At 29.8% G+C, this 17,158-nt stretch overlaps 1 protein-coding gene across 1 annotated transcript in view; it reads right to left on the bottom strand.

Annotated features, from left to right (window-relative positions):
* Nucleotides 1-17,158, bottom strand: part of LOC139090900 (probable G-protein coupled receptor CG31760) — a 56,211-nt gene that overhangs the window by 30,247 nt on the left and 8,806 nt on the right. The window contains exons 2-3 of the mRNA XM_070640778.1: nucleotides 10,383-10,565; nucleotides 9,772-9,958 (exon numbers count right to left, since the gene is read on the bottom strand). Of these exons, the coding sequence (XP_070496879.1) occupies nucleotides 9,772-9,958; nucleotides 10,383-10,547 (352 nt within the window). The 5' untranslated portion in view covers nucleotides 10,548-10,565. The remainder of the gene's footprint in view (nucleotides 1-9,771; nucleotides 9,959-10,382; nucleotides 10,566-17,158) is intronic.

The following is a 17,158-nucleotide window of genomic DNA, read 5'->3' on the forward strand; positions in this document are numbered from 1 at the left end:
AATTTTTTTTTTCTGCACATTCCATCGGTCAAATAAAAGGCAACAACAGAAACCGAAGGATACAATTTCCTTCATCAAAACAAGTAAGCGAATGAATGGAAGTGAACGGGAAAAAGTTTTTTTTAACTTTATCAGTATTCCCTCGTTGTGCAGTCCATAATAGAAAAATAACATAACCAAACGGTTGAATGACAGCAGATAAATAAAGTTAAATATTTACTTCGCTCCTTGGAAATGTCATTTGAAGTTAATGTGCATTAGTTTAACTTCCTTTTCATTTTTTACATCACTCCGTCTTCATTATAGTGAACTTCTACTTCCTACTTCTATATTTATTATTTCCACTGCTGCCAATTTTCAGCGCAACAGTTTTATTGAGTTATTAGCACATCACTTTGTCTTTAATCTTGTAATCATTCCCAAATTCGATAATTAATTATTTAAATTTCATTCATATTTCATTTGTAAACAAACCTGAAGTTGGCTACGAATAAAAAATTTGAACTGAGTAATATACTTGAAGTTGGCTGCAATTGAAAGATTTGAACTGATTCGAAAATATACCTGAAGTTTGTTGCGATTAAAAGATTTGAACTCAGAAATTTGAATTTTTCAAAACCGTTAATTCATTTGAATTTCTGAGATGAAAATGCGCTATCGTCACTCGATAAAATCGAGTTCTTTTTAAATGTTTCTTCCTATTTAACACACTCTGTTGTGTAAGTCTACACAACTGTTGCGGGCAATAAAAAAGCATGAAAGAAAAAAAGGAGAGCGAAAGGAAGTAAGGAAGAAAATGTAAACAAAGAAGTTTTTAGGGTAAGTATTTATTTAGTCACTTTCCTTCTTCCTTCATCGCTTGCTTTCAAATTGATTTTCAAAGGAAAAAGTAAGTAAAATTTGCGGCCATAAGCTATACATGGATACACGACTTGTACTTTCGTTTCAATATACAGAACAAAAAGTAATAAAAATTGCAATGTAATGTTTAATCTTTTTTTTTTTTGTTTCGTTCCATGTTTTTAGTGTTTATGTTTGCTTGTGTATTGGATATGACCTTATGGGAAGAAATTTCAATATATTATGTATACCACAGAACAAAAAAATGTAGATAAAACGACACTAATCGACATCAATAATTTATAACCCTTTTCATGACTAACCGACAAAATGTTGAGAAAATAAAGCATGTATTATGGTCGATATTATATCATTGAATGGTAAACTGGAGCGCACATAATTGTTGTTTACAAGACGGGAGCTTTAAGGGAATGAATGATTCTAAATTCAGTTAATGATGATTTTTTTTATTTTTTAAGGCAATTTTATAATTCAAAAGATTTAACGGTTTTTCAAATTTTAAATTTTAACGGATTCGTAATTTTTGAATTTTAAAAAGTTTTGTATTTTTAGACATAATGTATGAATTTTGTGTAAATTTTCAGCAAATCAATATTCAGCAATTTGGCCTAATATTGAGCAGTTCAGCGCAATATTTAGCAATTCAGAAGTTTAGTACAATATTCAGCAATTCAGTACAACATTCAGCAATTCAGTACAATATTCAGCAATTCAGCCTAATATTCAGCAATTAAGCAAAATATTCAACAATTTAGCCTAATATTCAGCAGTTCAGCACAATATTCAGTAATTCAGTACAATATTCAGAAATTCAGTACAATATTCAGAAATTCAGTACAATATTCAGCAATTCAGTATTATATTCAGCATTTCACCACAATATTCAGCAATTCAGTACAATATTCAGCAGTTCTGTACAATATTCAGCAATTCAATAATATATGCAGCAATTCAGCCTAATATTTAGAAATTCAGTACAATATTCAGCAATTAAGCAAAATATTCAACAATTTAGCACTTAACAGATTATTTTCAATAAATTTTGTAAATAAAAATGGAGCAAGTCTTAGAATTAAGTAGCCATTTCCGCCATAAAAGCTCGCCAATGCTGCTTCTTCTGTAAAAATATGATTTATACGCAACAAAGCTGTCTGTAAGGATATATGGATAAGTTTGTGTAGGACTTTCATCATCATTTCCTCATCTCCGGTTATGTGTTTATCATAAAAGCAACATTTATTTTTTGAGAGCCTTTCTAATGGAAAATTGTACATACAAAAAAGAAAATATTATCTCATGAGATAAATTTGTATGTAAAAAGGGAACTAAAACATCAAGTTGAATAACCCATTTGAATGTATACAGGCATGTATTATGCTTATATACAAACATGTAATATGAAATAAACACACGTCTGCTGATAGATGAACTTACAGAAAAAAGGCATTTTTGTGGCTGAATTCACAACCTTTTTATGCTTTTAATTTCTCTTTCTCTTCATTTACATGGATCATAGGATATAATCATTTAGATTAAAGAATATGAAGATGAGAGTTAAATTAAATGTCTTATTTATTCACGCTTTTTCTTGGTACGGGTTTGGATCGATATTCTCGTTAAATAAAGTTTTATTAAGTGTCTTAATGAAGAAGATCCAGCAGAAGCAAGCTGCCGAGAAAGCCTTCGCGATATCATTTCGTTGTAGCTATTTTTACGATCCAGTGTGCTGCTTTGTTTTGATCAATGCACGAATCAGAAATGGATTTTTGCTATACGTTAATCTTCATTTGTAAGCAGGAGAACAAACTTAAAAGTCACGAATCGTATACAGCATAGTTATTTGGACTACGGAAGTCGCAACATACCAAGTATGCTGCAAAAAGATCAATTATAAGCATTATTTTTTCAGTAAAAAAGTGCTGAAAATATCCAAAACATTTAAACCGTCAATAAATATTCAAAACTCAACTGTCATTGAGATTTCGAATTTGTATTTTTATTGTTAGTTCAAAATTTGAACTACAACACTAGTGTGATAGTATGTGATAGTGTTAGTAATTAGAAAAATTTGTAATTTAGTATTTTATTAAAATAATCGCTTATTTTATCATCTTTTTCATCATTGGATGGCTTTAAGATTACGTAAGTTTACAAAGATTGATTATTTGATGCAGTAGTGATTCTTTTAGTGTTGAAATGTTTCTTAAATTGTATTGGCTTTTGAAAAAGTATTGGATCAATTTCAGCCGTGGTGGACAAGTCATTGAGGTAGAAAAACATCGATTCATAATCGTAATATCACTGGATATGATTATTCTAAATTAAAGTGATTGTCAACTGGATTAACTTCAATTCCATACAAATCAATGTAAGCAGTTCTTACAAATCTTACAAAATTTACAGCCAATAAAAATTGAAGCAATTTATCAACAGATTGCATACAGTTACAGTTAAGCTTCAATAAATATCATACAAAATCCTTATTCAATAAATCGCTTTACTTTAATTTACATCGTCAACATTGTTGGGGTAACTCATATCAACAACTTCATTACATGAGTCTTCCGAGAAGTATTTTATTCGACTTGCATTGAAGCATTCACATTGTATGCATGAATAGCACATAGAAAAAGGAGAGAAAAATAATTTAAATTTAAATAAAATAAAAAAAACAACCTAGAGACGGAACTAAATGACATGGGAACGAAATGACAACAATCGCATTCATCCAGTGTATAAGGCATTAAAGAGGAAATAAATTTATCGTAAACAATTGAAAAATGAGAGAAAAGTCGTCATTTTGAGCGCACTTTAGTTATTATTATCGATCGATAATAAACATTTTTTTGATTTATTGAGTATTAAAATTTTAAGAGTCTATTTGAGTGCCACAGACTGTGCCTTTTTGCGAAGTCGGAAAAGCTTTTAAAGCTCTTTTAATGACTGAAAATCTGAAAATTTTATTGCTTTGTAAAATATGCTACAACTTGATGGTTTTTGATGATTTTATGCTTCTTTGACGTTGGATTCAAGGTTACTGTGGTTCTAGGTTAGGCTAGAAGTAGGGTTTGCAGGGAATCTTCAGGCCTGCATTTTCTATTGTTTTAGATGCACAGGCTTTCGATTTAGGAACTATCAAGCGAATCCCCACTATATAACCAACCCTTGCGACAGAAAAACTCTGCATACTCTCACTATGCAGCCATATACTCAAGGAGCACATCTAAAAAAACCTAATACTACTCATAACCCACTCCAAACTCTTCCTCAGCCTTACCAATACATACTAATTACTAATTCACTGCTCATTTCAATTTACCGCCATTCTCAATGTCTTCTGACAAAGGTTTAAATGCTCATTTAATAAATAGCATGTCTGTCAAAGGTGTCGGCAGTATCTCATTTACAACATTACTTTTTATTTTTTTTTTGCTCAACTACTTATCATCTTGTTAAGACAAATGATGGAATAAAGGATGATTAACAGTAGACTTGGAGCAATTGGACTAGAGGGAAATTCAGAAGTTACAGCATTGTCATTAATTGCCCTAAGAGATTTGAATATGAAAAAGCATAAACAGGTTTTAAATGGATAAAGTAGATAAGAACTTTAGAATTTGGATTAGATTATGGTGGAGCTACTGGACTTGTGGTAGCAACTTGTACTGAATGATGTCTCCTTAAGTGGATGGTACAATGGATGGTGTTGATAAGGATTATCACAGGACTCTAGTTCGAACGAGATTCGGACTCTAATTCGAGCATTAGTAACTGAATTTGCTAAGATTTGAACACAGGATTGCTTGACCTATGTTATTGTCTTAATTACCAAACCGCCAGACTACTAAACCAATGAACTGATATAGCAAATTGTGAAAAATAGTTATTAAAACCTCTTTTCAATTGAAAATGGGTCGTTCGGATAGGTAGGTCGACACTCTAACCTTTACATCACTGCTCCTACAGTCAGCACAAATAAACAAACAGTTAGAATTTGAAAATTTAATTTTTTCTGCTAGCACTTGTGAAGTATAACATTTCATACAAATTTCAATCGTTTCTTATCGAACTTTGCCGAACTTAACCCGAGTTGACTAAAAAAGATACAGTAGAACTAGACATCAACTTGCCACTGACTAGTTATAAAGTATTTTTGTCCACTCGGGTAAGCTTGAACCATAAATACCAACCCAATTGTCTCTACCAAAAGAAACATTTATAATAGCTATCTACAACAGCACATGACAGAAACATGTGTAAAATACTTTACAAAACTGTATATCTCATGTCGATAATTTTCATTCATGTCTCAACCTTTTCTCTGTCTAAAATGTAATGCTGATAAAAAGCTTAATAAATAATTTAGTATTTTTAATAGGGCATATACAGCCAGCATATAAACAAGCATGATAACAATTACCACCCTCATCCCTAATATCATTAACGACAATTTCCGAAGCCATTTTGAGAAAAAAAAACCTTTAATGTCATTTAGAACAAAACGAGCAAAGTGCATTGTGTAGGAACATCAAAAGAAAATTAGCTGTAAAATTGTCATTAGGTACGGCAGGAAATTTTTTATTTTTTTTCTTTCTCTAATCCCAAAAGGTCCGTTTTTGTAAGAAAAAGGAATAAAAAACAAAACGAGAAAGAATGCTTTGCAGTATTTAAGGAAACAATCGACCCACACAACAAAAAAGAAAAATTTCTCAAGCCATTTCCCTATAGATGTATTATGTCTCTACATCTGCCTGTATCTCAAAGACCTTTTTTTTGTGAATTTTAAGAGGAAAATTCTGAAATTTGTCATCGACTTGTCTGTTTGACTGGATGAATTTGTTGGATTTTTTTTGAATATTTTTTGACCGTTATTTTTCAAACTTATTTCGAGAATTTTTTGAACTATTTTAAACAGTTACTTTTCAAATATTTTTAGATCGTTACAATTGCAACTATTTTTTCTTCATTTGTATTTCAAAAAATTTTAGTACCTTTAAAATTTCAAATATTTTTTGACCGTTATTTACATTTTCAATTCTATACGCATATAATGCGCTTTCACCAATAATGACTGACCATGTCTTCATTCCAATTTTCCCTTCCATTCTTTTATTTATTGAGTAAGCATGGAAATGTGTCAGTCATGGTGGTGATTTTGAGAAATTATCACTGAAATAATAGTAAATTTAATTTCAAAAAGTGAATTTTCATCCTCTGACTTAGGAATTTACTGTATTGTGATTGTTCTCCAAGGGATTCATGTAGCTTTGTGTGTTTTGCTTGAAGCAAGACAGATTTGTCTTTTATTATAAGAAATTGTTTGAATCAATGACTTTGAAAAAAATTACTTCAAGCTATGAGCTTCAATAAAAAAAAAAGAGAAATAATTTAGCTTCAAACCCCAAAATTTGATTGAAATTTTTCTTCTTCTGTTTTCTGAGATTTCCCATTCCAAAAAAAGGATTTATTCATTCCCCTCAAGACGAAATATAAATTTCGCAATAAAAATACAATGTTTGTGATGGCAAATACCTTCAAAGGATTTCCAACAAGCCATGTTAAAAAAAATGGAAACCTAAATTTGTGATTCTTAAAGGATGAAAAGATTTTTTTGGCTTATCCCTTCATGTTGACATTTTTTAGCGCATTTTTGAAATTTTTTTCAAAAAGGTAGCTTAATAAGACACTTTGTTCGTTTGTTCGTTTGCTCGTTTGCTCGTTTGTTCGTTTGTTCGTTTGTTCGTTTGCTCGTTTGTTCGTTTGTTCGGCTGGAACGCGAGATCTCGAAAACTAGACATCGTAGAGAGCTCTGGTTTGTTTTAATAGCTTCGTTCTTTCAAGTTATTGGGTTATCGGTCATTTAGAAGTTTCAAATCAACGCATAAATGCTATAATTAACAGTTTTTCATTTTCATTTACAACAACAACAAAAACAACAACACGTTTTTTCATTGTTTTACAGTGTTTTTCAATGTTTGTCGATGTTTTTACAGTGTTTACTGAAAAATGTTTGAATTTGTTTTGACCGTTATGAGGTTTGAATTATGAAAATCCGTTAAATGATGAAGTTCTTAAATTTGTGGAAGTTTTATACGGATCTTGTTTTTAAGATCTGGAAGAGACCTGGATCTTACTGGATCTTGGTTTTTAGGTCTGGAAGTGACCTGGATCTTACTGGATCTTGGTTTTTAGGGCTGGAAGTGACCTGGATCTTACTGGATCTTGGTTTTTAGGTCTGGAAGTGACCTGGATCTTACTGGATCTTGTTTTTTAGGTCTGGAAGTGACCTGGATCTTACTGGATCTTGGTTTTTAGGTCTGGAAGTGACCTGGATCTTACTGGATCTTGGTTTTTAGGTCTGGAAGTGAACTGGATCTTACTGGATCTTGGTTTTTAGGTCTGGAAGTGATCTGGATCTTACTGGATCTTGTTTTTTAGGTCTGGAAGTGACTTATTAATCAATTACTGATCGCTGGGACAAAAATGCGCTGAAGTCACTCGATAAGAACGAGTACTTTTGTAATTTTTTTATATATGTACACCCGAGGCACACACCTACTTCTTACATACGTGTATCAATCGATTGAAATTGATGTATGTTTGTGCAATTGCATATTGAAAATATGAAAGGTCAAATGTCAACATTGAAATGCTAGAGGAGACAATCAACTTGCAGTCGATGATATTTTATGTTCAACATCAGCAGAACATTTAAGTCAAGTCATCGATAAAGCAATATATTAGATTTATGAGTTGCTGATATTAAATCCAATGACTGAAATTTTATCTGGATGTTTCAATAACTTCCGAAACTTAGACATAGGAAATTTATAGCTTGAAAAGATAACTCACCTAATATTCTACACAAAACTAGGTAAAATTTTACTTAGGAATGTATGTTGGATTCTCTCGGTGCTGTTCAGATTGAATTTTGGTCGAATTTGAGAAGAAAATAACAAAATTTGGGTTATTTTTGACGAAAATTCATTTTGAATTGATTTAACGGCTCAAGCTGTTTGTTTGTTCTGTTATGTCCATCCAAGTAGGTTTGTATGTTCTTTTTGTAGTCTATTTGCACACTTTTTGAATGATTTTTAATTTATTGATAATTTCACAACAAATTTACGAAATTTATTTTCAATTTCACGTGTTTTTAAAGCCAACTTCATGTAATTTGATGCTAACTTCGTGTTATTCGATGCTAATTTCATTTCATTTGATGCTAACTTCATTTCATTCAACCTAAATTCAGCTTTTGTTATGATTTTAAATGTAAAAGTTAAGAAAATAATAGAATTTAGAGTCCAAAGACTAGAAGCTGCATGAATCTGTACAACATTCTCTAAAAGTCATTTACAGACATGTTTTAAATTCTTTCCCAAGACAATTTCAACTCAAAATCCTGTAACAAATCCCATAATATTTCAAAAATCTCTCCATACTCATCTCGGGCATAAAAATTTTTATGTCTTTTTGTAGCTCTTTTATTGTAGATTTTTCTGAATAAGAGAATTTATTTCTTTTTGTCTTTGCCATTCCCTGTAGTATTTTAGAGCTGTAGCTCTCTCATTTTTTTTATCAAGTTACTATGTCAATGTAATAAAAAGATGAGTGGAAGAGAAAACAGAGAGAGATATGTATGAAAAATTATGTAATGTAAATGATATCTGTATGAGTCACTGATGTCACGGAATTTTTCTTTTCCCATTCCTTTACAGTCATCAAACACAAGAAAATATAAAAGAAAAACAACATGAGACAACTGAAATGACAAATCTAATATACATTGTTATTCATTCTTCTTCTTCATTCCTTTCCTTTTTTTTTCTATTCTAATTTTTTTCATCCTGGTTATTTTTCAAATATTTTTGTTCTTTATTTTTCAAAATTTATTTGATTGTTCCTTTTAAAATATTTTTTGGCAGTTAAATTTCAAATAATTTTCAACCGTTAATTTTCAAATATTTTTCAACGGTTATTTTTCAAACATTTTTGTTCGTTATTTTACAAAATTTATTTGATTGTTCCTTTTAAAATATTTTTTGACCGTTAAATTTCAAATATTTTTCAATCGTTAATTTTCAAATATTTTTCAACCGTTATTCCATCTCTTTCCTACACTTTAATTTTCATTAGCAAAAATTAACTTCAAAATAAGTTTATTACCATTTTTGTTTGTCCATCATTCAATGAAGTGACATACCATGCCAGTTGACTTTCATTAATTTTATTCTATTCACATTTGATTAATGTATTTCTTGTCCTTATGAAATTATATTTAATTATGCACTAATAATGTTCCAACGACTGAGTTAATAGACAGAATATTAATTACTGAATGGGTCATATAATTACAAGATTGGTAGTTCTGCCAATCAGTTGAAGTGCTGTAACGTGTGTCTTTTCAGGATATGCTGAGTATTTAGTTTATTGGAAATGTTTGTTGGACACAAAATATCAATAACCGAGAATATTAGTAGATTTATATGCTTGTGACTGTGAATTAAGGATCAAATCCTTACCAAATGTACAATATCTGCATAGATCCTTCATACTACAACATTTTGAAAGCTCTAAACAAAGAACAAGCTCAGAGTCTTATACAATATCTTAGCAATCGTGCTCCTTTACTTCTTAGAAGGATTAAACAACTTAATGTTCATCAAAACGTCGAACTTATACAGTTTATGCAGTTCAAGTGTCACGTGCTATTTTTACAAATTGGTATAAAAGACTTAGTGATAGCTTTAATGCTCTACAGTTTTAATCATTGAAGCAATACCTAAAATATTATTTTGTTTACTACAACAATGTCAATATTCTTCATCTTGATACATTTTTGTCTGCCCAATATGTTACCAGACTATTGGATATAAAAACAAGAAAAAAAATCAATGCGTAAATACTCACCACTGTGTCTATTGAATCCAAGATCTTGTAGAATCACAGAAGCTAAATCGGATTTTTGTCGTGCTCCATCATAAAGCTCTGTATTCAATGGAATTTTCAATGGACTATACTGTTTACTAATGCACAACGTGCCGATATTTTCCGTTGATATATCATGAACTATTTGCAATGATGCTTCGATAGATTCCTGTGAAAATGAGAGTAAGTATGAAAATGTAATTAGGTTGCTGGGAGAGATGATAAAGCGCACTTTTAACGGATTTTAAGAATTAAAATTTTTAACGGCTTTCTAAAATTCAAATTTTTAACGGATTTTAAAAATTCAAATTCTTAACGGTTTTTAAAAATTCAAATTCTCAATGGCTTTTCTAAATTCAGTGTTTTACCGGAAATTCAAAATTCAAAGTTTTAACAGATTTTTGAAATTCAAAATCTAAACGGATTTTTAATTTTTGAACTTAAAATTTTTCAGTTCTCAAGCTGTGCGACAAAGCTGCTCATTTTTCAAATCTATACCCAAAAAAGTCAGCTTTATACCTGACTTCCATAAAGCATTACCATAAGCCATCCCCAAAAAAAACTCCATGTGGTCATATAAATAAAATGCTTACCTTTGAAATAGCTGAAGGATCATCACGAAAATCGAATTTTGACGATAGTGCCCTGCCACTCCTCACATTCCAAGGCATTAAGATATTGAACATAATAAGATGAATCAATATCTCTCTTGATCCGGTGCTTGTAGAACACCATGGTCTCGAAAAAACGAATCTCATTTCGGTAAATCATGAGTCCTATATGGATAAAAAAAAAAATAAGAATAAGAATTGATTGAGAATGTAATAATTTGCTTTATCAAAACATCTGTGGACCTTTTTATGTGGGCAAAAATATAAAATATCAGATTATGAAGGGAAAAATAAGTGGAAAAGATGAAATAAAAATGTAATATATATTTTATTCATTGAAAATGATAGGACGGAACATCCTTAACACACATACCACACAAGTATTACAATGGAATGCTAATATGGAAGCTTACTTCCATTAGAAATTTAAATATTAAAGTTTTTGACTGAGATTTATTTTTGTAAGATTTATTTGATTTATGAATTGAAAATGAGATGTGAGGGAATGTTATATGATGTAATATTAAGGTTAGAGTTCCTGGGAAAAAGGATGTTTACGTTGAGGCATGATGAAATGTAGACGATTTGAATTTAAATTTTGCTTCTTTTGATGAATGTATGAAAACAGAAACAAATTGCTTAAAATCACTATAATTCAACAAATATGAATAAATTGTTATGTAAACAAAATTATTTTATATGCCCTGAAGTATTTCTATGGTCAAAAATGAATTTTAAAACAATGTTATGGTTACTGTGTTATCAAAAAATACATTTTGTATTGTTTTAGTACAAACTGTTTCAAAATAAATACGTTGTAAGTTATTTTAGCACAAAATTTGTATTTAGTACGTCTTTTAGTACAATAAAAATGCTCTAAAAGCCATAAAATGATGAATTTTGTTGATTTTACTCATTACAACAGACTTGGAAGTATCAATTTTTAATATTTAAGTCATTTATCACCGAAAGATCAATGTTATGACAATTTTTAAGCTTGAATTTACTGAAAATATTGTAAAAACCAAATTTTCAATTCAATTTGTTTGTAAACAAAGAAAAAATTTGAAATTTTTCACAAAACTTGATTAAAACTTTAAGAATAACTATGAATTCCCAATGACACAGTAAATTTCAGCTATCTGACGCATTTATAACCAGAAATTCCCTTATCTATATCCACACCTACACGAATAACAAAACATTACAACACTTTGACCTTTACAACTTGTCCCAGATATCTAAAATAACAACGTTTGCTATCAAAAAAATTCCAACATAATTTATAGAGAACCTTAATTAACTTTTCTAAAGTTCACAACACTTATCAAGTCAAAGTATTTAAATTTACGAGAATTTTTCCATCATCAGACAAAATAATCCAATGGAATTTTTGCTTTGATGTTGTTCGCTTGATGTTTGTTGACAAAGTTTTTTGAGAAGATAACTTTCTTATCCTACCCAATATTCATAAACCAACAACCTTTTTATTAGAAATAAAAGAAAACTTTCCCTAAATCAAGTCTTTGGAGTTATTTAAGCATTCTCATGCTGAAATAAAGTAAATGACGACAAACGCCAGCAATATACTACTTTATCGTATCTCGTATCTTTGAATTGAATCATAAAGAGTAGGTGATCTTGGGCTTAGTGGTCAATAGAAGCGCTTATTAACTTTTGCATAATAATGTTGATAAAGAATAACGGTCGCAAAAGATTTGAAAAATAACGGATATGAAAAATTTGAAAAATAACGGATATGAATAATTTGAAAAATAACGGCTTTAAAAAATTTGAAAATCAACGGTCTGAAATCATTTGAAAATTAAATTTTGGAACTTTTGAAAAATCCAAAGGTCAGAAAATATTTGAAAATGACAAAGCAGTCCAGTCAGACAGCCAAAAATCAATCATCATGTCCATTCCTCACCGAAAAAGCACCAAAATTCTATATTGACGTATAAAACGGAAAACTTTTTTTTTTCGAAAAGTGCGGAAGCTTTCACAAAAACGAGGAAAAAACTTTGAGTGAGAAGAGCCATGAGCAGAACAGCAACAACAACAACTGCCGCAAAATTATAAAAAGAATTCTCTTTTTTCTTCAAAATTTATTTAATTTTACGGTTCTTTCGTTTTTCTTCTCGCCTTTTTCTTCTTACCATAAGTCAATTTCATATTATTCACTCAACAGCCCATGCCCCTCCGCATACGATGGAACATGTCTTATGGATAAAATAAGAGATTTTTATGCATTGTTGTTGATTGACTTCATAATCATATTGTGTGTAAACATAATGTATACATTTCATCATAATTTATCTGATTAATGTCTCCATTCAAATATCATTGTGTAGTCAATCTCTATGATGACAATAAAGTCAGAAGGAGGCACATACATCGTGGTTTGAGTGGATATAATGTGTATGAAAAGTAGGAAGAAGTTTAACCTTCAACAGATAATCAGACCGCATTTTTTTGTCAAAAGCAATCAGTCTTGAGTGTGTCGAGACTCGAGAATTCTTGACATGAGAGAATGTTGCTCATTCAGACTGGCAACACAAGTGCATAAATGTAATGTCAGAATTACATGTTGTGGTTTATGTAAGGTAAAAGTTTTAATGGCTGTAAAGTTGCTACTAAGAGGTAGTTTTGTAAAGTACGGAAGCTGCAATGACATAACGAATGAGAGATCAGTTTCCGTAGCTGGAATAGTCTCTTAAACGGTTAAAATTGGACTCAAATTTAAATTTCTGAATGTTTTTGTTTACAAATTAAATTTTTTGAAATTTGCAATAAAACAAGCTTTATGAACGTCATTTTTGCGATCTTTTGAAGCTAAATCAGTTAAAGATAAGGATTAAAATGATCCAGGACTATCAAAATGAATTAAAATTCAAATTTTTTAATGTTTTTGTTTTCAAATTGAAATTTTTTGAATTTTTCATTTAAACAAGCTTTCTGAACTTTATGATTGTATTCCTTTGAAAGTAATAAGGCTAAAGGTAAGATTTCAAATGACCCAGAACAGTTAAAATGAACGAAATTAGCAAAATTTGTAATTTTTTTAATTTTAAAGCAAGTACTAAAAATCTTTAGTTTCAAATTTTGTACTAAAAACTCAACGTTTTTCAAACAGAACTTGATTTTTCGATCTAATTGAGACAAAATGTACAAAAATTTCATCCTTCCTAAAGCAATTAGCATCAAAAATTACTGTGTACAAATGAGACATCAAGAAAATAGAGCAAACTGAATCATCATTCGTCATAAAAGGGCCTTTGTCCACATTCTTCTTATCTCTCTCCCCATCCTTATTGTTATCATCATTATTTTATTTCTCTTTTCTTTTCCATTCATTGTTCATTTTTTTTTTTCTTATATCTCATATTTTCCTTGTGCCAAAGATGATGATGACGAGGACGAATACAGTGATTAAATACAATAAGAAAAAAGAAAAATGACTTTCAGTTTCCAACTATAACACTCCAAAAAAATAGACAGAAAAAAACACGTATAAACTGGATAGTGAACAATAAAAATAAGAAAAAAAAAAATGATTTTTATCATTCATAACAAACAGGCACAAATGACGAGCGTTGACTAGAGAAGTGGAGAGCTTAACGATGCGTGCAATTGTGAAAATGGAGAGAAAAGAAAGTGATTTGATGGTGAAAAAAAGATATTATCGTAAAAAAACATGAAGTGGTTATAGAATGATGCTGATACTACTGCAGATCATGCTACTGACTTCTTTTTTTCGGTCAAAATTCGTATTATGATGCAAAAAAAAGTTAATTTCGTAATCTATAATTTAATCATGATGTGATCGCACTTTTGTGAATAAGTTTAGTGTGTTGCTGTTGTGGGATTTAATCTTTTTGAATATAGTGTATTCTAGAATTTCTTAAATATTTGCACTAAAGGAATATTAAAGCATATTGTTTAATAAAGTAGTTAAGATTACTCAACTGATTTGTAATATTTGAATTTGAAACGGATTTGTAAGATTCAAAATGTTAACAACTTTTGTAGGATTCAGAATTTTAACGATTTTTGTAAGATTCAAAAATTCAAAGATTTTTGTAAGATTCAAAATTTTAACAATTTTTGGATATTCAAAATTTTAACGATATTTGTAAAATTCAAAATCTCAACGATTTTTGAAAAATTCAAAATTTGAAAGATTTTTGTAAAGTTCATCAATTGTAACGCATTTTGTAAATTTCAAAATTTCAACGATTTATTTAAGATTCAAAATTTTAACGATTTTTGGAAGATTCAAAATTTTAACGATTTTTGTAAGTTTCAAAATTTTAACGATTTTTGTAAAGTTCTAAAATTTAACAATTATTGTAAAATTTCAAATTTTAACGATTTTTGTAAAATTTTCAATTTGAACGTTTGATTTAAAATTCAAATTTGAACGATTTTTGCGAAATTTTTGAAATTTTTTTGACCGTTAAAAGTTAATAATCTTCAAATTGATCGAATTTTGATTTTTCACCTCCAAGCTATAAAGTAGTAAAAAAATGCAAAAAAACCAAGGGAGTCTAGCATTAAATGATGCTCATTTTTCTTCTATTACGCTCATCTATTTCCAAGGATATTAAAAATCAGCACAGCAAAAAGACATCACCGTACGTATGTATGTTTATTGTGAGAAGAGAGTAAAATAGAAATAGAAAAAAAAAATCTATGCATGTCATGATTTTCCTATTCATTTACGTGCTATCAACATCGTCAACATCATCATCATGCTTGATATTCCAGTTTCATTTCAAATTATAGATCACGATGTTATTAATAATGTATGTATGGAATGAAATATTAAATTTTTATGTAAATTATTTAAAAAAAGATTTTTTTCTTATTTTGCCTTAACAAGCAAATCACATCAAATGCTAAAAACAACATCACAAGCAAAAAAGACTCCCGTAGTGAGCGAAAATATTATATAGCTGAATGTAATAAAAAGATGGATGGAAAGAAATTGAATGCTTCGAACATAGACTATGATGACTTTGATGATGATGAGAAATAGATGAAATGAAGAGAAACTTAAAGATTTCATTAAAAAAAAAAATGTTTTTTTCGCATAATTTTCTATTGCTGATATTCCAATTAAGATAAAAACAAGATGATGTAAAAAAAGGAGAAAAAAATGAAGTAAAACAAAATGAAACTTAATAACACTTTGCTCTCATTTTCTTTCATATCATTGCGAATAAAATGCTGCATCACATTGCTTCAAGACGTGACATTTATTACTTTAGGGGTGATAAGGGAGGAGAGGAAATGCGAAAATTTCTTTCTTCATGAGCATCAAGCTTCTTACTTTTTGATAGCATTGTTTTCAAAGCAAAAGCATTCAATTTCATCTCTTAGCGACGAATTAGATGGAAATTCTAACATTTTTTAACGCTCAACTGACAAATTGGATTTGAATTTTTTTTCGCATCAATTGAAGCGAAAAGATTTCCACGTTTTGTTTACATCAAGTTTACTTTGCATAAATTTAATTAAAATTAGCAAGTTTGTTGTACATTTAAGTTGATAATTAGTAAGTAAATAGCAACATTAAATGGATAACGAGATTCTCAAGATGAAATTAATGTCAATAAAGTTCATTTGCTAAACAAATTTTGTAAATGGAAAATTTTGCAAATAATTTTGACCTGATGCTTCAATTAAGGTAAGTTGAAATTTAATTTGAATACCCGTACATCTCTTAATTGAGGCTGAATTGCAAAAAGTTTCAATAAACATCCAGAATGCGCTTCCTAATGCAATTTAATCAACTCTAAATCATATTCTGCTCACATTTTTTCTCCTTATATCTCCAACTTTAGATAGATGCCATGTCTTGTGTTAATCAAGGTCGTGACAATTTTTAAAGCATTACTCTATTCACGTAATCTCATTCTTCTTACTTTATGGATATACTCAGTTAGGGGATGTTTACTTGTTACGTAACGGTCTTAGACAGGAGGATATGGAGGATATTGTGTAGGTTTTGTTATGTACTGGAGAGACACTAATGACGAATGCTCCTAAACGGAACTATAAAGGTTAACCGATTATTATATAACACCAAATGAAAGTCACCTATTTTTGAAAGCCATAAGGACGTTACTTGGCGTACAAACTTAGAGAAGAGGGTAAGGAGTAAAAAATTCGATTATTCTCAGATTACGTAATAACTGAACGCTCCCCAAACGTAATGGATGAAAAATATGAATAGATGAGATAAGCTCGTATTTTCCATTTTGCTCATTTTAAAGTGAGAATTTTGTTCGCTATCGTCTTTGTCACAATTGACTTAATCTGTAAATTAATGAAAGTAAATTGTTCAATGTCATCGACTTCTGTTAGTACAGCTATTATATATACACAATGTACTTGAAATGTAACACGAAAGTGAATCTAAAGTTCCCTATAAAAAGCTTACTGAAAATGAAAAGCAAGAAAAAGGAAGAGAAAATTTCAAATGGAAAAAAAGAGAAATTAATTCGGTACATTAAAAAACAGCCACAAGCAGGGCTTTCCTCAGTTACTCTGTATACATAATGTATAAAGGCGAACATTATGCAGTACTGAAAATGGATTCATGAATGCTTAAAACATACAGAAGCAAAAAAAAAATGGCAAACGACTACGCTTCTTCCTGAGTTCTTTTTTTGAATTGGATTTAAAAATAAAATTTATTTTAATGTGTGAACAAATTACTTGAAGCTCATAAATCAAGTTGTACTTAAAAG

The sequence above is a fragment of the Chironomus tepperi genome, unplaced genomic scaffold, assembly GCF_022539635.2.
Source record: "Chironomus tepperi strain 1889 unplaced genomic scaffold, CSIRO-AGI_Ctep_v1 contig_223, whole genome shotgun sequence".
In the NCBI taxonomy this organism is placed as follows: Eukaryota; Metazoa; Arthropoda; class Insecta; order Diptera; family Chironomidae; genus Chironomus; species Chironomus tepperi.